At 46.4% G+C, this 23,843-nt stretch overlaps 1 protein-coding gene across 2 annotated transcripts in view; it reads left to right on the top strand.

Annotated features, from left to right (window-relative positions):
• LOC138570088 (TNFAIP3-interacting protein 1-like) overlaps positions 1–23,843 on the top strand; it is a 199,774-nt gene that overhangs the window by 156,071 nt on the left and 19,860 nt on the right. For both annotated transcript variants that reach the window (XM_069648682.1, XM_069648681.1), the window contains one exon: positions 1,698–1,823. In XM_069648682.1, coding sequence (XP_069504783.1) covers positions 1,698–1,823 — 126 coding nt within the window. The remainder of the gene's footprint in view (positions 1–1,697; positions 1,824–23,843) is intronic.

The raw sequence follows: 23,843 nt of genomic DNA, 5'->3' as shown, positions 1-23,843 counted from the left end.
TCCATTATGGTGCCACATTTCTTCCCGCTCCACCCCGCAATTAGTTTGCAATTAGTAATAACATAATTGTGCCTACTTCCAGATCTGTATTCATCTGCCATTGGCGGCCAGCACCAGCAAGGAAGAAACATAAGACACCCTGGACTAGTGGGAAGGAAGAAATTCACCCGGCACCTGCTTGATGAGAAACACATTTGTGGACACTCTGTGGGCTTGTTACTTTCCAGGGACACCAAAACTTACCATATGATTTGTTCTTCTTGGAGCGCCTCTCCATCCGCCATCCTGGTTCCCATACCCTCGGGCCAAGTGGTAATTTGAAACCACCCTCGGTGTTATGCAAGTACCTCCCCAGATCCCGGCTGCTGCGAATAACCGTGGGACTGGCTCGCCGTCTTTGACTGTATCACCCGGTGCTGTTCCCATCAACCACGTCCTGCTGGAGACCAGCATCCTGAGTTCAGCTTCCTCCCTATGTTGGCCACTGCGTGAGGGCAGTGTGTTCAAAGCTAACCTACTGTGAGGGACCACCTGCAGCGCCCCCATGGAGTACACTTACCTTTGTTCCCTCACTTTTACTCAGCATGTTCCTGTGTCCATATCATGCAGACCGCCACACCCCCTCCCCCCTTGTTTCCATGCTGGGTCCCTGGGGCTGGCTACAACTTCCTGTGACCCCCCTTGCATCCCCCGCCTTTGGGGTGATCCAGCCCATCCCCTTAATCCCGCAATTGATAGGTGCGCCCCTCTGTCTGGTGCTGAATCAGCACCTTTATTGCAACACCATGCCCCGATTCATACAATTGTACAATTGTAAACTTGGCAACTGTAAACAGCAGTTAATACCATGCACCTCACAATATTCTTTTACATCTCATTAGAAGCTACATATTAGGTTTTTAGAATCCAAGCAGATTGTACATTGATTATATGTACCAGCAAATGGAAGATCCCTTACATTACATTAAGCAGGAGGCCAGGTATTAAAGTGGATGAGAGCGTCTTGCCGTGTATTAGAAGAAATGTTTTATCCCGTGTTTACCTAAAAAGGCTATTGGAAGCCACCTCAGACTATGGTGACCTTATAGAGAAACTCTGGCTTCAACCTCGTTCCTCTATTTGGTCACCAAACTCCTCAGTGACTTGCAATATCCCTATTTCGTACGGTAGGGGGTACCTTATCCCATATATATCAGCTCCATTTCCAGGACAGAAGCCGCCTTTATGACCACTGATGCCAAAGCACCCCGGCAAGAGCTTTATGAATGACGCTGCTATATACCAGTAGGAAGACAGAAGATTTGAGCACTTTTGAAAGGACACTTGAACACAATGAAGTTCTTAAAATCTAGGTGTGAAAGCAGCTATTTTGTATAGCCCTTTGTTATTTTAGATTTAATCCACAAGACATTATGGCTGCCACAATTCTCTTTGCTGTTGACAGCGGGGTTTCCTCCGTCATCATGGTAGTTCATGGTAAAGCATCAAGGCCATTAGAGTCAAATGTTTCAAAGAAGGTCCTCTATTTCTAAGATATGCTGTTAAGGACATAAAGGGAGTATGTTATAACTGAGCAAGTGCAAGCATTGGATCGCCTGAAATGTACAAATTCACTCTCCGTCTGGCAGATGTGTATTTGCTCCTTCGGTGGGGTTGTCACCCAAGTAAAGATTTTTGTTGATATTTTTACCCAACAGACAGAAATGTATGAAGCCGATTATCATACAGAACACAAGGACCGACAGAGAATTAAGGCAGAGAACGAAAAGCTAAGGAAGAAAGAGGAAGATATGAGACAACAGATGCTGTTATTGCAGGAGCAGGTATGTCTACCACCGAACTAACATGAATATTGCCTTTATAGATGGGGGAATCTGCTCCCTATTTTATTCATTGTGGTCATATATTCTAGCAGCCTTCCATCTAACTGGACATCCCATCTGGATGAGTACCGCTACTTCTGTTCTGCCTTTGTCCTAGTCCCACTGTGTCTTTGCCCCAAGCCCACTTCCACTCCATTTTGGCAATTCCTTTGTCCTCTGACTTTTCCCCCTTGAATGTACTGCAAAAGGCACATCTTATTTAGGGCGAGAGGGAGGTTTCTGCCATCGGCACATAGTCCATCTACCATTGCCGGTGGAGCCTCTGGGATTCACCCTGTTAAATGTGCCGCAAAGGCAGCTGGTGCTGGATACACTCATTCAGGAACCCTGGGTCCAGGCAGCAGCAGGATGAGCGGTATATGCCGCATCTTGCACTGTCCCTGAGCCCTGCCAGGCTGTCTGCTGGTGCACTGGAGCTGTCTAATGGAATCTAGTAATTTCTAGAACACGCTCTTCCCAAAATCAAAAATTAAGTGCAAACGAGGTTTGCATTATTTCATGTCACTAGCACCACTCACATTAGTGGGGGGCCCAGATTGAACAAATGGTGATCCATTTCTCTTCCCTGTAGCTGCAAGTAGGCGTCCAAGAGAATGGGGGTGTTGGCGAGTAGTCAAGATTGTCAAGATCCGTGCCCCCTTGTGACTGTCTTTTTTTAATATAATGGTTTTGTAGCTTTTTTTCTTTGGGTTCTCAGTTGACATTTGTAAGACAAATGTCAACTGAAGCGGACATTTTGTTCTTAACTGCTTTATCATTTTATACATTGTTTCTGTCCAATAAAATATTTGTGAACATTTTTAGCACAATTCCATATCCCTGGTACAATTACATTCTCTTTACTGCGTCAGTAGTCTATTTCTCTTTTATTTTCTCAACACCCATTCACTTTTCGTCAGGTCTTCAGAACTCTTTTCCCTCCATAGCTACACTCACTTGATCTTCTTAAATGTTTCGACCTCCCCGCTGCTTATGAACAACAATATACCTTCTGTGCGGCAGTTCTTTTGATAGATGATGTCACACGTCTGCATCTTTATTCCGAAATAACGGGTGGTGGCATTATGTCCGTATACCCCACCCGACAAGGGAGTAAAAGGAAGGTGTGGGGGGGGGCAGATGGTGGGACGAGCAAGGTATTAGTGGAGCAGCGGGGCTGTATACTCTGTAAAAAGAATGCCAGAGCTATCACAGGTCTCATGCTACAGCAATGGTAGTAGTATTTGGTAGCACAAGAATCCTGTTATTTTCACAAACATTTGATTACATTTCAACAATGAGATAAAATATACAAGTAATGAAGGGTTCGAGCACTGATCCACAACCCAAGACAATTGGTCTACCTGGTGGACTGTCTATACTTTTGTGCATTTTAGGGAGAGCGTAATCGTTTTGAATCTCAGCAGTGGAGTGGAGAGGTTTAGAAAGTCAAATTCTCTATTAGTGAGCCAATCTCTCTGCAGGGCAAGAGTGGTGGATTCTTTAATGAACCTCTGTATGTCTTTAGAGGCATCTTTTTTGATGGCACTATAGTTCATGTTTTCAGATGGTGCAGACGTCATCACCACTATCCCCCGTCCCATTTAGGCTGGTTTTACTACCACAACATGGTTGTTATTTAATGTTATTAGGGCACTTCTATCAGTGTTGCAAAGGTTATATATAAATGAGCTATTGTTTGTATGTAGCTTGCTCAGATCATGTAGAACACATTTTTCAAACGTGACTAATTCCTTGGGAATCTGGTGTTCCAGAGGAGTGAAGGTGGATTTTGGGCAACTTATCTCTGGGCATCTATTATCTCTGGTTCATCAATGTCACAGAAGTAGGTCTTTAATCTGACCTTGCACAGAAATTGCCTATTTTCATTTCAATTTTGTACCAATGAGACAGGCAAGTGGGTATAAAGGAAAGGCCTTTGGTTAGTAAGGATATTTGCTTGATAGAGCGCATCATGTTAAATATATTTAAAATTCCTTTCTCTGCAGCCTCTATCTGCAGAAGTTCCTCCTGCGGAATCGTTGAGGGGGTGGAGGTCCCTGGTAATAGTACTTGGTGGTAAAAAGGGGTAGACTGGAGGGTTGAAAGGTCTGCTTCTCCCTCTCCCATCACCTCTGCCTAAAAAGGCCTACCTCCTCTATATGACTGATTATGCCTCCCTTCAGGATCATCCCCTGAGGAGTCACTTGTAGATGTGTCAGACAAAGTAACCCACAGTCTACGTCGGGGGATGTTTTGTTGCTTAGATCTCTTTGTTATTAGTGTTGTGTGTTTCACGGTAATCTGGAGCTAGGTAGGGATATTTGCTTTCAGTTTTAAATTATCTAATATCCTTTGTGTGTTTTTTGTTTTGTTTACTGTGGATGTTTGAAACTCTTTAATTTGTTTATTTCTTCTGGTTTTTCTCGAACACTAGTCATGGCTGTTTTGTCAAGGAACTTCCTCTCTTCCTTGTCTAATTCATATTGTATTTCACTTCCAATTCTCTGTGCAGTAGTAATAGTGAGGGCCATCGGGTCTCTATTTCACTTACTGGCAATGTAACTAAAGTTAGTTCTATATTCAGCGTCCTCTACGAAGAGGCATGGCTCATTCCTGACAATAAGACGTGCAGGAATAATGTTTGCTTTTAAATATTCCCACAAGAAGTGGGCATAGAGCTCTGTACAGAAGCACTTTTTTGGAGTTTTATAATGTCTTCACTGTTTCTTTGGGAGGAAATATACTGGTCGTTGCCCGTGGAGTTGAAAAGAGATTGTTCATTGATCATTTTAATTTTAATTAAAACTGTTTTTATTGGCATTTATATTGTACATTATCAGTTCAATAATCACTTAGCAACATTGGTCCATATGTACGTAAACATTTAAATTAACAATAACTCAAACAAACAAAACACAATAACCAGTCGTCGCTTGCAGGGCACTCCTGTTAGGGCTCCCAGCACCGCTTGCTTAACAGTCTAGGCCCCGGAAACTTTGGGCAGTGTACTGACCAGCACTGCCAGGCTCAGTTGCCTGGCTATTGGGAGGAAAGCATTATCAAAGAACTACTACATTATCAATGAGCCGGGGGACTCTTCACAGGGATTTGTCGTCCGATGGGTGGAACATGTCCCAGATTAGGGCCTTCCAGTGCTCAAATGCAGGGATAGCTTCTCCACCCGCTTTAGCCACTCCCTCTCCCCAGACCATGGTTTCCACCCCTGTCCAATGCTCCAATTCCCTGTGCCACTTGTCAAACTGCGGGCCCCTCGTAGATTTCTATGCCATAGCTATGGTTCTTTTAGCTAGCACGCACACCATGTCCATGAGTTTCATTACATGTCTCACTTTGCTTATCCTTGGGTAGGCGTCCAAGAGGCACTCCTTCGGAGACCAATCGTACCTCACCACCCCCACTCTTCTGCAGGTTTGTTCTATTTTGGACCAGAAATTCTGTGTCTTCAGGCACCCCCAGAACATATGCAGCATTCCAGCTCCTTCTGCGTTACACCAGGGGCACAGGAGGTCTGTGGTCTTGTTGAATTTGGCTATCCTGTCTGGTGTCATGTACTTCCTGTATAGGATCTGTAATTGGATTAGTCTGAACCGGACATTTCTTGACACTTCTCGGGGGTATACTAGGATTCTCTCCCATTCCTTTTCCATAATATTACCCCTCAGGTCTGCCTCCCATCTCTGCTTTAGTGCACCACTTTTGTGGTTGGGCTTATCCGCTAAGTGAGCATAGAGCCTGGACACTGGTTTCCATCCGTCCCCCAGATTATACAGTAGTGTCAGCAATGGGTCCAGCTCTGGTTCTTCTGGCGACACGTTCCATTTTGCTCTAGCCCCCTTTCTGACACTACTATACTACAGGAATTGGCCTTTGGGTAGGCCTTCTTTCTCCACCATGGACACAAAAGTCTCTGAAGGCCCTGTCCTCTTATGTGTCTCCCCAGGTGCAAATGCTGTGCCCCTCCCATTTTCTCACCTGGCCCAGGTCTGCCTTCGTCCTGCACACCCCAGCTGCGATTGGGACGTCCGGAGAATAGGGGTATACCCCTCCTAACAATTTCAGAGTCCTGTCCCAAATTTTCCTACCCAATACTACTATCATCGGGGTCTTCCCCAAACACTCCACCGGGACGCATGGGGCTTCCTTCAAGTTCGCTGGTGCTACCAGCCGTCTAAGCAATCTAGTTTCCGGGGTAGTTTCGTCTGCCAGCCACTTGGTCACGTGGCTCAGCTGGGCCACCAGAAAGTATCTCTCCAGGTCTGGCAGTTGGATTCCGCCCGCTTTATACAGTAGCATTAGTGTACTGAGAGACAATTTGTGTCTAGTGTTGCCCCATAATAATTCTCTCAATAGCTTTTCAAGTAGTCGGAAGAAGGAGGTCGGGATAAGGTAACGTACGTTGTGGAAAAAATATAAGAACCTTGGCAGTATTATCATTTTGACTACCGCAGCCCTCCCCATTACAGACAGTGGCAACCTGGACCAGAACTTTGTTGATTTCTTTAGCCCCTGCACCGCAACCAAGGTGTTACCCCCGTGCATCTGTTCAGGTGTATGCCAAATGTTAACCCCTAGGTATCTAAACGTGCATGGCTTCCTTTGGATTCCCACATCTGGGAGTTCTGCTTCATCGCACCCAGCCAGCCAGCCTTGCTAGCGGGAATACACTCGACTTCTCCTTACTAAAGGCGATCCCCGACACCCAGGCAAAGTTTTGTAGCACCTCCAGTATTGTTGGTATGTTAAGGTGGGGGTCCCTCAGGTACAACAGTACGTCATCTGCGTACAAAGAGACAATGTGATATTCTCCCCATACTATGATGCCTGTATCGAAGAACTGTCTCCTCATGTATATGGCGAATGGTTCTAGGCCCAAGATATAAAGCATTGGGGATAGTGGGCAGCCCTGCCTGGTGCCTCTCTGGATTGCCCACAGCCCTGACACTGTCCTCCTAGTCTTTACTCAAGCCACTGGTGACTTATATAAAATTTGTCTCCATCGCATGAAGTGTTCTCTCAGCCCGAATTGCCCGCAACCATTCCCAGTATATAGAGTCAAACGCCTTTATGGTGTCTAGGGATACGACCGCATATGATTCGTGCGATTCCTTTGTTTGTGCCACTATGTGTTGTAGTCTACGTAGGTTTGCTGATGTATTCTGACCTGGTATGAACCCATTCTGATCCTCATGCACTAGTGTCGCTATCACCTGTCATGATCTCTGCTTCCAAAAGGTCAGGGTTTTCCCAACTCCCTTGGAAGCAGATCCATAACCCAGGTTCCGAGTGCCAACCAGTCCCAATTGGGACCTTTTGGACCCAGTCCTGGCGCCAGTGGCACCAGGCTCATAAATATGCCCAGTCCCAGCGCTGGAAGCGCCGGGCTCATAATGCTTGGGTGGACTTACCTGCAGCAGACCATGCTGCTTACTTGCCTGCCAGTTGAGCCTCTGATCCTCTTCTGTTTGGAACTACTTTTCCTGTTGGGTGGGGCAGGAGCCACTCCCTAGGTTCAGAACACTGGAACTCTTCTGGAAAGCAGGAACTCTTTTCTTACCTAGGCGTGGCTGTGGAAGGAGACACCTAAGCACTACAGGAGGCTATTTAAACCACACCCGATGGATGAATCTTGCTTGGCGTTATTCTGCATCCTCTGCAGCAGAATGCTCATCGTGTCTTCTGCATCTGATCCTGGGCCTAAGGAAAAAGGCTTACCATCCTGAATCCAGTCTTCAGCAACACCTATAAAGACAAGAAAGAACAGGTTAGCATTACGGTCTTCAGTGACAGCGCTTCACTTACCTGGTCCATCGGCTGTCACCAACGCCTCTCGCTGCATTCCGGCATCTGAAAGACAAAGGCTTACCTACTCTTCGTGCGCTCCGGAGGTCTTCGCACTGCATTCCGGCATCTGAAAGACAAAGGCTTACCTACTCTTCGTGCGCTCCGGAGGTCTTCGCACTGCATTCCGGCATCTGAAAGACAAAAGCTTACCAACTCTTTGCACGCTCCGGAGGCCTTCGGCGCTGCATCCCGTATCTGAAAGACAAAACAAGGTGCGTTTAAAGACATTGGGGAACTTTAATACTCACGTGCCATTACTCCTTTCCACATCTAACCCAGTGGGTATTCCGGCACCCTGCAGCCGCTCCGAACTTGTACCTGCAAAATAAAAAGACAGTTAGAGCGCATCGTGAAGCAGGCAACAAGCGCTTACTTACGTGCTTCCAGGCGCTTCCATTCATCACACGGGCTCCATCTTCAACTCACTTCAGCCCGTCATCCGCCATCGCCGGAACCCTGCAAAACAAGAGACATCATTACTAAAGACTTTAAAGACATTAGAATTACTCGAAACTTACCGTTCATGCAGTAAACGACGGACAGCAGTCCTCTGAAGTCAAGAGGCCTGCTCCCCTTATCCAGTGAAGAAACTGGTTACAGCACCCTGCCTCGAGGCAGATGGAGAGCACGGCGTTCACTTACCTAAGGTGAGAGCGTTAACCTTGGGGTTCTACAGGAGAAGAGAAAGGGAAGAAGAGAGAGACATTCAATAACCCAGTTCATTAATCCCATATTTTCTATCTGCAGACATCTTACCCTTCGAGTCAGACATACAGTGCACAGAGGTCCAGCCCAAAGAGCCAGCCGTGTGTTACACATCACCTTTGAAGATACGGTATACGCCCAGTCAAGACCGGCGCCTCTACGGGAATCAGGTGAGCGTTACAGAACGCAAAGCCTACCGCAAAACTCCCGTCAAGGCGCTATGGAAACCTCGGATACCGACCAGCTAGCCCAGTTACTTGGGGAACTAAAGGCAGAAGTGCATGCAGCCCGTCAGGAAACGAACGCTCTAAGAAGGGGACTGATTATTTCCAAGGAGCGAACAGATGATCTCGCTAGACAATTGCTACAGTCACAAGCCGGACAGACCCCGTTGCCCGCATCTGGGGGAAATCTTCCTTCTACATCCTCTATGAATCCAGTGCAGATCAACCTACCTGGGAATGTACCTCTGGCTCCGCCCGAAGGATTTTCTGGTGACCCAAAGAGGTTTGCAGTTTTTATCAATCAGTGCCGGTTGCATTTCTTATGCCGGCCAGCAGCATTTCCAAATGATCTAGCTAAAGTAGCTTTCGTGCTTTCGTACCTTAGTGGCAATGCGGCAGACTGGTCGATCCCTCTAGTAAATCAAGATGATCCGGTCCTCCATGATTTTCAAGCTTTTCAGCTCAGTATGGAAAAACTGTTCGCAAGACATTCACAGGGGCAGGCCTTGGACAATGAGCTTCTTTCGTTGCGACAAGGTAATCAAGACCTTTTGGCTTATATTGCGTCTTTCAACAGACTGATAGTGGAAACTCAATGGCCTGAGGACAAAAGGATTACGCTGTTTTATAGAGGTCTACGTGGAGAGCTCAAAGATGTGTTAGCCCAAGTAGTGAATCCCCCACAAGATTGTTCGGACTATATAGACTTAGTCGTTCAAATAGATCACAGACTGCAGAACAGGAAGGCCGATCGTTCCAAATTTGATGCTCGAGTATTTTCCAAACCGCCAACTCCTTCCAAAGGAGTAGACTCCGGGGAACCCATGCAAATAGGGGGCCTGAAAGGTCCTCTAACACAAAAGGAGCGGGAAAGGAGAAAACAGTTGCAATTATGCCTCTATTGCGGAAACTCAGGGCACTTACTTCGAGACTGTCCGGTGAAACCTGCCAAGAAGGCAGTAGGAGCTGCAGTTTCCAAAGTTACAAACTCTGAGCAGGGAAACGACCTCGCCCGACAAGAATAGAGGTCCTCTTGCCGAGCGTGAAAACCAGTTCCGTGACCTCGCATTTCGTGATACCTATGGTCCTCATTAGCCCTGATAATCCGGATCGATTACATGCAATTGAAGCTTACGTCGACAGCGGTGCCATAGGCAATTATGTGGATCATGAAATGGTTTTGAGGATGAATCTAACTCTTTGTCCCAAGGCTGTAAAGGACGTCATTACTACGGTGGATGGAACGGAGATAGCCTCCGGACCAGTAACGCATACCACTCAAGAAGTGACGCTAGTAAGTCAAGATGGACACCATGAGAAGATCGTGTTCGATGTGATCAAGGCTCCTCAGTTTCAGATTATTCTAGGAATACCTTGGTTAGAGAAACACAATCCTCTGATCGATTGGTGAGCAAGAACGGTCCAGTTTCCAGAATGTGTCTCTACTTGTCACCCTCCACCTGGTGTTGCACTGGCAGCAATTTCTTCAGAAACTCCCCAGTTACCTCCCGAATACCTAGAATACCAAGATGTTTTCCGGAAGGACCAGGCTAACTCTCTACCTCCTCATAGGTCTTATGACTGCCAGATAGACCTGATACCTGGATCTACTCCTCCATGTAGTAGAATGTATGCCCTCACCGAGCCTGAGAACCTTCACCTTCGACAATACCTGGATCAATACCTGGCAAATGGGTTTATTCGTCCTTCCAAGTCCCCTGCTTCTTCAGCTTTGTTCTTCGTTCCAAAAAAGGAAGGAGACCTTAGAACTTGTATAGATTATCGCTCCCTGAACCAGATCACCGTCAAGAATAGATATCCGTTACCTTTGATCCCTGAACTCCTGGACCAAGTCAGAAAAGCATGCATATATACAAAGCTGGATCTTAGAGGACCCTACCACTTGGTACGAGTAAAAGAGGGCGATGAATGGAAGACGGCCTTCTGCACCAAATATGGGCTATTTGAATATCAGGTCATGCCCTTCGGACTTTGCAATGCCCCGGCCGCCTTTCAATATTTTATGAACGATGTCCTCAGAGAGCTCATAGATGTGTGTGTTGTTGTTTACATTGACGACATCCTCGTTTATTCTTCATCGGAATCTGAACATCGGAAACACGTGAAGATGGTCCTCGAAAGATTGCGTCAACACAAATTTTTCGCTAAGTTGGAAAAATGTGTTTTCAACGTGACTGAAGTTGAATTCTTGGGATTCATATTATTACCTGGCGGAGTGCGTATGGATTCAAAGAAGGTCGACGCAGTTCTCAAATGGCCATCACCATCCTCCGTAAAAGGTGTGCAAAGCATGTTAGGCTTCGCTAACTTTTACCGCAGGTTTATCCCCGAATTTTCTCGAATAGTCCAGCCCATCACTGCCTTGTTAAAGAAAAACAAACGTTTTGAATGGTCTACCGAGGCGGAACAAGCTTTCCAGGATTTGAAGACTAAATTTATCTCTGCACCAATCTTAAAACACCCTTGCCCCGAACTCCCCTACATCGTGGAAACTGATGCTTCAAGCCTTGCCATGGGGACAGTTCTATCACAAAAGGACCCGGTAACCAATCAGTTGCATCCCGTGGCATTTTGGTCCCGCAAATTCTCGCCTCCTGAAATCAATTACACGATTACTGACAAGGAACTTCTGGCTACCAAGTCTGCCTTTAAGGCTTGGCGGCATTATCTGCTGGGGGCCCGACACACCGTTACTGTGATTACGGATCACCGAAACCTGCAATATTTGAAAACCGCAAAAGCCCAATCCTCTAGACAACTCCGTTGGGCATTATTCTTTGCCGAGTTTGACTTCATAATTACCTATCGACCTGGTACAAAAAACGGTAAAGCTGATGCCCTTTCTCGGATGGGAGTGGAAGAACACTTGATCAACCCTAAACCTGTACCAATCATTCCCGAACAAAGAATTCTGGGTGTAATCGCCACACAATCCATAGAGGAAGTTCAGGATAAAGCCAGGCAACTTGTAACTCCAGCAGACATACAGAATCGGCATCTGCAGGGAAAGGACTTTGCAGTAAAGGACAACTTATTGTATTTCCAAGAACGATTATACCTGCCCAGCACAGATTTACAGAAAAAAGTAATCTCTTGTTATCACGATTCTTTAATGGAAGGACATCCCGGTCTGGCCAAGACCTCAGAAAAGATCAAGCGCTACTTCTGGTGGCCGTCTTGGAAAAAAGATATCAGAGACTTTATAATGTCCTGTGGAGTATGCGCCCAAAACAAGAGTCAAAAGGAAAGACCAGCAGGCCTCTTACGCCCTATGGACATCCCACCTCGCCCTTGGCATACGCTTTCTATGGACTTCATCACCGATCTACCTCCATGCTCCGGATATAATACGATTCTAGTAATCGTGGACTTATTCTCCAAGATGGCGCATTTCATTCCGCTCAAAGGCTTGCCAACAGCAGCAACTCTGGCCCGAGAATTTCTCGAAAAACATCGTCCGACTGCACGGTTTTCCTTCGGTTCTAATTTCGGATCGAGGTAGTCAATTTATTTCTCATTTTTGGCGAAGTTGCTGTCGGTCGGCTCAAATTGATGTGAGACTATCGACCAGTCACCACCCTCAAACCGACGGACAAACCGAGAGGACCAATCAAACTCTGGAACAGTATTTACGCTGCATGCTGCAACAAACTGAAAAATCTTGGAAAGACATCCTTTGGATAGCCGAATATGCCTACAATAACTCTGTCCATTCGGGAACTGGGAAAACCCTGTTTTTTCTTTTATACGGCAGTCACCCTCGAACCTCGGAGTTGGATCCCCTCCAAGATCTTGAAACACCAGCAGCAGACTACCTGCATTCTACAATCACCCAAGCCTTTAAGGAAGCTGTTTCTCACCTTCAAAGGGCTAAAGAACAATACAAGAAAGGAGCAGATCAACATCGGAAGGAAGCCCCTCAATATCAAGTAGGGGATCAAGTCTGGTTATCCACCAAATATCTACCTCTAAAAGGGCCACGCACATTCAACCCAAGATACCTTGGTCCCTATTCCATCACTACCATAGTAAACCCAGTAGCGGTCAAGTTGGACTTGCCCCCGCACATGAAGATACATCCGGTCTTCCACGTCTCTCTATTAAAACCCGTGCAACCTCAAACCCGACTAACTAAATCTCCAAAACCCATCCTAGTTGATGGAGAACTCGAGTTTGAAGTCAAAAGCATTCTGGACTCCAAGATCTCCAAATCTAAACTATTTTACCTAATTGACTGGAAAGGCTACGGCCCCCAAGAGAGATCCTGGGAACCTGCTGAATATGTCCACGCTCCTCGCCTAATCAAAAGATTTCACCGAACATTTCCTGACAAGCCAAAACCCCCGGAGAAGCCCGGTTTGGGAGGGGCCTTGAGGGGGGGTACTGTCGTGATCTCTGCTTCCAAAAGGTCAGGGTTTTCCCAACTCCCTTGGAAGCAGATCCATAACCCAGGTTCCGAGTGCCAACCAGTCCCAATTGGGACCTTTTGGACCCAGTCCTGGCGCCAGTGGCACCAGGCTCATAAATATGCCCAGTCCCAGCGCTGGAAGCGCCGGGCTCATAATGCTTGGGTGGACTTACCTGCAGCAGACCATGCTGCTTACTTGCCTGCCAGTTGAGCCTCTGATCCTCTTCTGTTTGGAACTACTTTTCCTGTTGGGTGGGGCAGGAGCCACTCCCTAGGTTCAGAACACTGGAACTCTTCTGGAAAGCAGGAACTCTTTTCTTACCTAGGCGGGCTGTGGAAGGAGACACCTAAGCACTACAGGAGGCTATTTAAACCACACCCGATGGATGAATCTTGCTTTGCGTTATTCTGCATCCTCTGCAGCAGAACGCTCATCGTGTCTTCTGCATCTGATCCTGGGCCTAAGGAAAAAGGCTTACCATCCTGAATCCAGTCTTCAGCAACACCTATAAAGACAAGAAAGAACAGGTTAGCATTACGGTCTTCAGTGACAGCGCTTCACTTACCTGGTCCATCGGCTGTCACCAACGCCTCGCGCTGCATTCCGGCATCTGAAAGACAAAGGCTTACCTACTCTTCGTGCGCTCCGGAGGTCTTCGCACTGCATTCCGGCATCTGAAAGACAAAGGCTTACCTACTCTTCGTGCGCTCCGGAGGTCTTCGCACTGCATTCCGGCATCTGAAAGACAAAAGCTTACCAACTCTTCGCACGCTCCGGAGGCCTTCTGCGCTGCATCCCGCATCTGAAAGACAAAACAAGGTGCGTTTAAAGACATTGGGGAACTTTAATACTCACGTGCCATTACTCCTTTCCACATCTAACCCAGTGGGTATTCCGGCACCCTGCAGCCGCTCCGAACTTGTACCTGCAAAATAAAAAGACAGTTAGAGCGCATCGTGAAGCAGGCAACAAGCGCTTACTTACGTGCTTCCAGGCGCTTCCATTCATCACACGGGCTCCATCTTCAACTCACTTCAGCCCGTCATCCGCCATCGCCGGAACCCTGCAAAACAAGAGACATCATTACTAAAGACTTTAAAGACATTAGAATTACTCGAAACTTACCGTTCGTGCAGTAAACGACGGACAGCAGTCCTCTGAAGTCAAGAGGCCTGCTCCCCTTATCCAGTGAAGAAACTGGTTACAGCACCCTGCCCCGAGGCAGATGGAGAGCATGGCGTTCACTTACCTAAGGTGAGAGCGTTAACCTTGGGGTTCTACAGGAGAAGAGAAAGGGAAGAAGAGAGAGACATTCAATAACCCAGTTCATTAATCCCATATTTTCTATCTGCAGACATCTTACCCTTCGAGTCAGACATACAGTGCACAGAGGTCCAGCCCAAAGAGCCAGCCGTGTGTTACACATCACCTTTGAAGATACGGTATACGCCCAGTCAAGACCGGCGCCTCTACGGGAATCAGGTGAGCGTTACATCACCCCTGCCAGCCTCTTGGCCAATATGGTCATTAATATTTTAATATAATACAGCGTGGACAGTGGTCGGTATGAGCCGCAATCATCTCTTGGTTGCCCTGGTTTGGGTATCAACACCACCAGCATCTCCCTCATGCTTCTCGGTAGTATCCCTTTTTCGTATGACTCTTTGAACACTTCTAGGAGGGTGGGGGCCAAGTTTGCATCATATGTTTTATAGAACTCTGGGGGGGGGGCAGTCCGTCACTGCCCGGGGTCTTACTCGTGGGCAGTGATTTGATTGCCTCAGTTATGTCCTTGACAGTCAGGTCCCTGTTTAGGGTGGCCCGTTGGGGATCGCTCAGTCTTGGCAGGCCTATCTCATGAAGTGTATCTAGAATGTCTCCTTGCAGTGTCATCGTTGCGTGGCTGTACAGCCGGGAATAGAACTGCTTAAATGTGTCATTAACATCCGACTGTGATGTATGAATCTTGCCAGTGGAATCTTTAATTTCGGTAATTGGGTGTTTTGGGTGCTCCCTCCTGCACAGCCACGCCAAGAGTCTGCCTGGTTTGCCGCCCTTCGCGTGTGCTCTGGTGGTTTTGGCCACGTAGTCAAACTTAGCCAACCTGGCCCAAGCATTTTGGCATTCTCCTCGAACTATGGAGAGTTACTCTTCTGCCTCTCTTGTCCTCGGGGTGATGGCTTCCCACTGTGTAATTCACCTCTCTCCCTCCTCTAGTTCCCTCCCTTGTGTTTTCCTAATACCCCCAGCACTGGCAACCACCACTTTCAGTGCCTCCCAGATCGTGTCCCATCCCTTCACACTCCCCATGTTGATATCTAGGTACTCTATTATTTTGTCTCGAAGATCCTCTTTGAAAACGCAATCTGTTAGAACCTCTGTTGGCATTCGCCACATAGGTATAGGTGGTTTAGGCCCCCGTTTTTTCCGCTCCATGAGGAGCAGGCAATGGTCCAATATTGATCTTCCCAAGTAAGACACTGACTCCACCTGGGGAGTACAGAGCGCAAAAGCCCTGCAGAGTTCTCGGCATTGAGATGTGTTTCTTGTAGGAGTTCAATGGAGAACTGCTTCCTCTTTAAGTAGGATCTAATCCTGTTTCTGCGCATGTAAGAGCCCATCCCCATGACATTCCATGTCAACACCTGAATGTCAGCCGCCATCCCTGTGTCGTAATGTCCCTATCATCCATTCCGGTGCCCACTGTGCCCATCTACCCTTTATAGCGAAGACTGAGGAACATTTCAAACAACAACCTTTTAAACTCAACCAACTGTAGCCAGCAGTTGCGCCATGTGGGCAACGCTCAGGGGCCCCCACCAGATCTCGACCTTTCCAGGACATTTCGGGCAGGCAGCAACAGGTTGGCACCAGTCCTTTTGCGGTCCAGAGCCATCCTGCTCGTGTGTGACGTTGTGACAGGTACCCCGTCTTCTGACAAGGAGAAAATTGGCTTAGTTTTCCCCTTTAAGTAACCATCTGTTCTCAGCTGGACGTTTCTTCGTTTGACAACAGGTGAATCATGCGGCCTGTTCCTCTCCGCCTGCCATGTTGTTGTGCTCAAGCCACATGTTGGCTGCTGCTGGTGTTTCTAAGAAGATAGCTCGACCTTTATATATGACTTTGAGTCTGGACGGGTACATAACATGTACTTGAGACTCAGCTGACGCAGCCTAGCTTTGACTGGGACAAAAGAGTTTCTCGCTCTCTGAACTGCCGGGTATAGTCGGGTATATGGTGATTTTGGCATTGTCCCTATTTATTACCCCCGCCTCACGTGAGTAGTGTAGTATGACTTCCCGGTCTTGGAAGTTGAGGATTCTTGCTATGATCGGGTGTGGGTACGAGCCAGGTGGTCGTTCTTTCTGGAGGGCCCTGTGCGCTCTTTCAACTGCAAACCCCTGTGAACGTCGGCCAACACCGATTTCTTGTTGTAGCAGGGTTTCTATGAAGTTCGTGGGATTGGGGCCTTCCAGTCCTTCAGGAACACCAAGTAGGCGAACATTATTGCATCCGGATCGACCTTCTGCATCTTTGGCCCTTTCCTCCAGTATCCTGTTGTGTCTTTCCAGTTCCACCACTCTGTTCTGTACATCTTTTAGTGTTGTGGTCATTTCGCGTTGCTCCAATTCTGTAGTTGTTAATCGTTCAGTGAAGTTGCGTATGTCTTGGCGCATTAGCTGCATATCCGATTTCACCTCCTCTATTTTAGTGTCGATGAAGGAGTGCAGCCCAGATATGGCCTCCAGTATCTGTTTGTCTTTAGTTTGTCCCTCAGGAGGCTGTTGGGTTGGAGCAGGCTCTTTGGTCTCTGATCTCTGTTCTTTTGGTCTGACTGCAGCAAAGGATTCCATGATATTGGCTTTGTATCTTCCCTTGGAGGAGGACATTTCCGTGTGTCATGGGCTGGGGCAGCTAAGGGCTACCCGCCAGGGCTGTAACACCTGTAGTCTGGGTTTCTGCGCGTATGTGTGCTTCTGTGAACTTCCTCCTGTATTCTCTTGGTCCTGGGCACTGCTGTTTGTTGCTTGCTAGTTTTTGGGAGGTACTCCACCCCGCACTAGGGCCAGCCGGGGATGGTCTGCTGCTTCTGCTCAATGTGTTGTCTGGCAGTTTGTTCTGGGATAGGTGGGGCTGACTCTCTGTTCTGTTGAGCCCTTGAGGTGTACTCTCCACTGGTTACTTTTCTTGACCCGGTTCGGGGTGTGGTATCGCTTAATGCAACGTGTCTCCCTCTTGCTGATGCTTGGTTCTGGGTTAGCCGGGTTGCTGTGCAGTTTGGGGCTGGTTAATGTTCTGGGCTCCCACTTAGTGCAGGTGCTTAATTTTGGGGTTCAGCCTGGCTTGCCCCGCCATCTGTGGCTTGCTTTAATGTAGCTGTGTGCTCTGTGGGTGGCTGCGCAGGGTTGTATCGGTGACCGGTTTGCAATGCCTGCCGGCCGGTCGTTGTCTACCAGGTATCCGTGTGTAGACTCAGCGTGGTGCCCTGTTGCACCTGCTTTAGGCAGTGTGTACTCTTACCCAGGGCTGCTACTTCCCAGGTGCCACCTCACCGTGTGGGCCCCCCATTCAATCTTGGTGTGTGCCCAGCTAGTAGTCTGATGTCCCATGGGGGGAGGGGGAACCCCTTTATTCAGTGGCAGTTGCTCCGAGAAATTAGTGTTGTGGCCGCAGTGCTCCCTTTTCAAGAGGTTAGGGTCTGTTTTTCAAAAAGTGTGGCCCAAGGGCGTTCTGCGCTCCTGCCCCTTCGTCTCCCAGCTGCTACTTGCCCCCACCGCACTTCTGGTAGGGATTAGCGGCCCTGGAGGCACGTGCGCCTCCGTCCGGGCCCCGGGGTCTCACCTCTTGTCTGGTTCAGCTCCGGACCGGCCTCCGGCCTTGGGTCTCCTAGGCTCTTGCGGTCTTCCAGCGCCTCCTTCTGTCAGCGCCGTTGGTTCTTGGGATGTCGTTGCAGTGGCCCCGTGTAAGCGCCAGCTGCTCTCGGCTGCATCTGCAGCAGCCGGTGGGCATCCTCCTCTCCTTCAGTCGCTCCCCAGCTCTCGCTCCACAAGCCCAGGAGATGTGGAGTTGAGCCGCCCTCTGCTCCAGGCAGGTCCGCTGAGGCAGTGCCTACGTTTTGTTCCCTTCCGGGACATTGCTCGCCGCGTGCAGCTCCCCGCGACGTCAGCTTCAGGTCGCTGTGCCGTCCGCCATCTTGGCTGCTACGGGGACTCTGCTTCGGTCGCTTGGTTCGATGGGTTGCAGGCTCCGATTTACTTCGTGTTTTTCGCACAATGTGTAGGATCGGTTCCGCTCCGTGAACGTTCGCTGATCCTTTCATTGCTTGAGTTTTGCCATTATTTCAAGGTTCTGCAGTAGGATCTAGGTGGGAGCTCAATCCCAGCACGTCTTCACATCTTGTGCTCAGGCCACGTCCTCGATTGTGCATTGATAATATCTAGTGTTTGTTCTTCACTAAAGCTTAAGGTAGAGTGTTCTGCCATCGAGGCCGGGATTACCGCCTGGGCACTGGGTTCTCTGGACCTGAGATAGTGGCACAATAGTATAACAATAGTTAAAATCCAAAGGTAATTTTAAGGTCCCTAAAACAGCAGCTGCAGTTGCAAGATCAGGAGTGCAGGAGGGGTGTCGCCTACAATGATAGGAACTGTGGAAGTTACCTGATATAACCAAAGAGAGCTTCCTACCTGTAGTTATTTCAAAATCTATTTTGTAATTTCTTTATATGAATCCAATTCGGTTCCATGTAATAATGTCCCCTCAAAAATATTGCTATGCAAAAATATTGCCAAAAAATTGCCGTTTTTTGTGGGGCCATTATTGCATGGAACATGCGGGGGACACCCCCGCAACCCCAAACACTTTTAAAAAAAACATTTTTTTTGCTGCCCCTGTCCCTATTTATATGTCACCCATGTAATATCGCCACAACCTTTTCCCGGCGATATTATATACGGCGACCATATATGTGGGGATATTACCCGATACCTCCAATTCGTCAGATATTAGCATCTTGTTCAAGAAAATTGAGATTATTAGATGAATTGTCATTTGTCTTGATTCAATCAAGCATTTTTCAAATTAATTTGAACATGACTCAATTATCATAGTGCATCATTTCCACACAAGACTATAACATGGTTCAACAAAGGCTTGCATAACAACAGTATAACAAACCTGCTAGGGCAAAAAGATAGTGCGAGTTACATAGTATATGCATAATTTCAAAAAAACAGAAACAAGAGTAACACGAAATAGCTAAAGGTTTTCAAAATTAATTTTGAGAGTACTCCAGGGTCGATGCAGAGTGACTGCATTTTGGCATGAATAAATTAACCGCCTTTGTCAAGACAGGACTCCCTGATGAACAGATAGAGAATAAAAAATGTAATAAGTAAACTAGACAGTACCTAGTGTACGTAAATAATACCTAATATAAAGATATGCAACCACAATTCGGCAATTATTCTAAAACTCACCAATTATTTTTTTACATCCAAAGAAATGGTCTACAATAGGTAGGCTCCTCAGCATCGGATCTTTAACTAGGCCATCTTCTGCAAAATACAACCCAAATACAAAATACAGCATGGCAGACCAAGGAGTCGGTCCCTGCATCCTTAAAGGCACAATGTAGGGAACAGGAGAATCAAGCAGAGAAAAAGGGAAGTGACATACCTCTAGTAATGAGGAATGCCGCTTGGAAAATGAGTAAATCCCTCTGTAAGTGGTGACTGAATCTGTAAAGATGGGGAGAAGATAAACTATGTGCTAAGGGGCGATGAGATACTTCATCTCTGTTTAAAGAGAAAGCAACATCTAGTCAGGCAAGGTTGGCTGGTTAACCTTACCGGGGGCCAGTCAGAAAATGGAACGTGCAGAAGGCGCGTGTGTCTCTGGAGGCACAGACAGACTGCTTGGAGATCTCCACTATATTTACAAATAGACCCGAGGACATTCATGATGTCATCACGTCACGTGAGAAGAAGCTGCAGTGTCTTTGGTGTAGTAGCGGGCTGTCCTGCATTTTGCCCGTGTTCCACATCATTTTTTTACATTTAATCCACATTCATTTTATGTTCTTTTAAACCCATGCCCAACTAGACTTGTTGGCAGGGCGCAGTACTAGGCGTTGGAAGTTGCATCTAAACATCTTGTCATTATAATAATTGTTGGTTTTCGAGTGAGGCATTCTCACTGAGCAGCTCCCAGGCAGACTGCGCGTCGCGCTGTAATGAGCAACAGTGTAATCAGTGATTTTGGCATAACAATCGCTGGAAATCAAACTATGTCAACAGAGGTGGATATACAGAAAAACCAACAAACAATCACCTTCCAAAATATGGTTACACAGTTGACATTCACAAATGGGTAATCATTTTCTCACATTCAGTTTATTTCGAAGATGTTGTGCTCATTAAACACAGGCTGAGATTTTTTTTAACAGCAGCGGGTTAACTTGGTCATAGTAACATGCGACAGGCTCTGTCAAGGGTCAAAAATATGGCATCAAGGGCACTCTCTTGATGTATTAAGAAAACATTTTGGATCTGTGCGAAAGTGTAGCTCGAGTCTGCTGTCCCGAGATAATACATTATAGAGAGATTCTTAGTCATTTCATGTGCAAATTATAAGGTTTAGTGCTGGCCTTCACTAACTGTAGGACTAAACAAGTAATGTACTGTATTGAATGTCTCTGCCATTTAAGATACGTTGACCAAACGACAACATTCGAGTGTCAGAACGCAGACCCTGTATCCGGTGTACGGTCACTGCAGCACCCTTGGTCCAACAGTTCTTAGCTTGACACTCACCTGACGACATCAAGTGGTGGGTTTTAGACTATGTAAAGTGCCACAATAATTTTGAACAGATATTACTCCAAAGGGAATCCTGTTGGATCTACAGGATGGGCCCTCACATCAATGGCCTGAATGAACAGTTTCTGTTTCAAACTTAACTGTAACCAATTGTGAGTGTACCCCGATGTTACAGCCTCCTTTGTTTCCATCAGTGGTATAAACTCTTAGTGAATGGCAACAAGAATGACAGGTGCATCACTTGCAAATGTTTTTGAACCTCCATTCTTGAAACATGTAATTTGCTTCACTGAGGGGCATTACTCATTTATTTGGAAATGAAGAAAATCCCCCTATCTCCAGAACTCCCCTCAAAAGACCACACTAACCATATGCAGCATTTGTTGTTTTGCCCCAAGCTGCATTATCTGTGTGTCACAGTATACGTGCAACAACAAGACAACCTCTATGTTAAAAGATTATTACAAGTGTGGCGGTGCAGGGAAAAATTGGTGGTAAAAGAATTACTGCCATTCTTCCCATACCGCCATAGTATAACCCTGGAGTGGGGGATTTGCCACCAGCATCAAGCTGGAGGTAAATCCTCCCACGTTCCACTGAAAATCGGCAGAATTCCCGCAGCAGTAATTCCGCCCAAAACTCCCCTTAGAGTCCAATGGACTCTCAAAAAAGGGGATAAACCCCGCCACCGCCACTTGTAATCTGGTGGTAGTTCTGCCAGAACAAGTGGCAGTACTGGTAATTCCATTGGGTGGTATTCTGGTAGATTTACCACCAGAATACCGCTCAACTCACAATGAGGCCCCATGTACCTTGCTAGGTTTTGGGGGAAACCATATCCTATCTTTGCAGAACGAGTACCTATCTTTCTAACACTCCTTCTCCAAAAAAGGCTGCCTCAACTCTTGGAAGCAGTACACTTTATAATTGGCAAATGAAACGACTCAGATTCTCTAATTTATTATCTAGGGACATCAGGCTCGAGCTACACTTTCGCATTAGGAGCACAGATCCAAAATGTTTTGTTAATAAATCAAGAGAGTGCCCTTGATGCCACATTGTTGATCTGACCCTTGACAGAGCCTGTGATCAAGTTAACCAGCTGCTGTTAAAAGGAGTCTCAGCCTGTGTTTAATGAGCACAACATCTTGAAATAAACTGAATGTGAGAAGATGATTACCCCTTTGTGAATGACAACTATGTAACCATCAACATAACCATATTGTAGAAAGTGATTTTTTGTTGGTCTTTCTGTATCTCCTCCTCTGTTGACTTTCCAGTGATTGTTATGCCAAAATCACTGATTACACTGTTGCTCATTATAGCGTGATGTACAGTCTGCCTGTGAGCCACTCTGAGAGAATGCCTCACTAGAAAACCAATAATCATTGTAATGACAAGATGTTTTGATGTAACTTCCAACTCCTACTAATGTACCGTGCCAACAATTCTTGTTGGGCATGGGTTTAAAAGAACATAAAATTAATACTACATTTTAAAAATTATTTGGAACACTGGCATGTTGCGAGACAGTCCACTACTGCACCAATGACGCTGAGGTTTCTTCTCACGTGACGCAATGACATCACAAATGTTCTCGGGTCTATCTGTATATATATTGTTTGTCTCCAGTCAGTCGGGCTCTTCATCCTGAGCGTGAGCGCATGCCACTCCTGCCAGTTCCTTTTTCTGACTGGCCCCCGGTAAGCTTAACGGGCTAAACTTGCCTGACTAGATGTTGCTTTCTCTTTAATAAACAGAGATATCTGATCACCCCTTAACATATAATTTCTCTTATTCCCATCTTTACAGATTCAGTCAGCACTTAGAGGGATTCACTCCTCTACCCTTCCAGACTGCTCTGTCAGCATATATGTATATTTTCCACACAGCATTCCTCATTACTAGAGGTATGTCACTTCACTTCTTTCTCTGCTTGATTCTCCTGTTCCTTACATTGTGCCATTTAGGATGCGGGGACCGACTCCTTGGTCTGCCATGCTGTATTTTGTATTTGGGTTGCATTTTGCCAAAGATGGCCTAGTAGGAAAGAATTGTATAAATTGTATTAAAGATCCCATACGGAGGACCCTACCTATTGACCATTTCTTTGGATGTGAAAAAGATTTGTTGAGTTTTAGAATAGTGACCGAATTGTGGAGTTTTCTATTATATTAGGTGTTATTTCCATACACTAAGGACTGTTTAGTTTACTTATTACATTTTTTATTCTCTTTTGGTCCACCAGGGAGCCCTGTCCTGACAAAGGCGGTTAATTTATTCACTCCAAAACGCAGTCACTATGCGTCGACCCGGGACTTCTCGCAAAATGAATTTGTGACCTTTCAGCTATTTTGCATTACTCTGTGGTTTTTCTAAATGATGTAAATACTATGTTACTCACACTACCTTTTTCCCTAGCACGTTTGTAATACTGTTGTTATGCAAGCCTTTGTTGAACTATGTTATAATCGTGTGTAGAAATTTTGCACTATGATAATTGAGAATCATGCTCAAATTAATAAAAAATGCTTGCTTGAATAAAGACAAATAACAGTTCATCTAATAATCTCAAGTTTGTTGAACACGATGCTAATATGTGACTAATTGAATTCGTATAAAGAAATTATAAAATAGATGTTGAACTAACTACTGGTAGGAACATCTCTTTTTGTGTACCAGTATTAGTATTAACAGCTCTCTGTATCTTGCAAATAATTTCACAGTGCAGAAAGATTAGCAAGAAGGTTGTAGAGCAACACATGATGACAGTGATTTTGGGTAAAGACACAGTGGTGCATATTGTGATGAATTTGGTGGAGTCATCACTGATTCTCTGGCAGGGACCTCCTCCAATGTGGCCAGGGCAGGGCAGTCGCTATCTGATCCTGACTCTGGGGGTGGATATATGAGGGAGGATCACATGTGAGGAGACAG

Source organism: Ambystoma mexicanum, chromosome 2q (assembly GCF_040938575.1).
Source record: "Ambystoma mexicanum isolate Mex_15411 chromosome 2q, UKY_AmexF1_1, whole genome shotgun sequence".
NCBI lineage: Eukaryota > Metazoa > Chordata > Amphibia > Caudata > Ambystomatidae > Ambystoma > Ambystoma mexicanum.
Note: the sequence above shows the minus strand (reverse complement) of the source record. Positions and strands in the feature narration are given on the sequence as shown.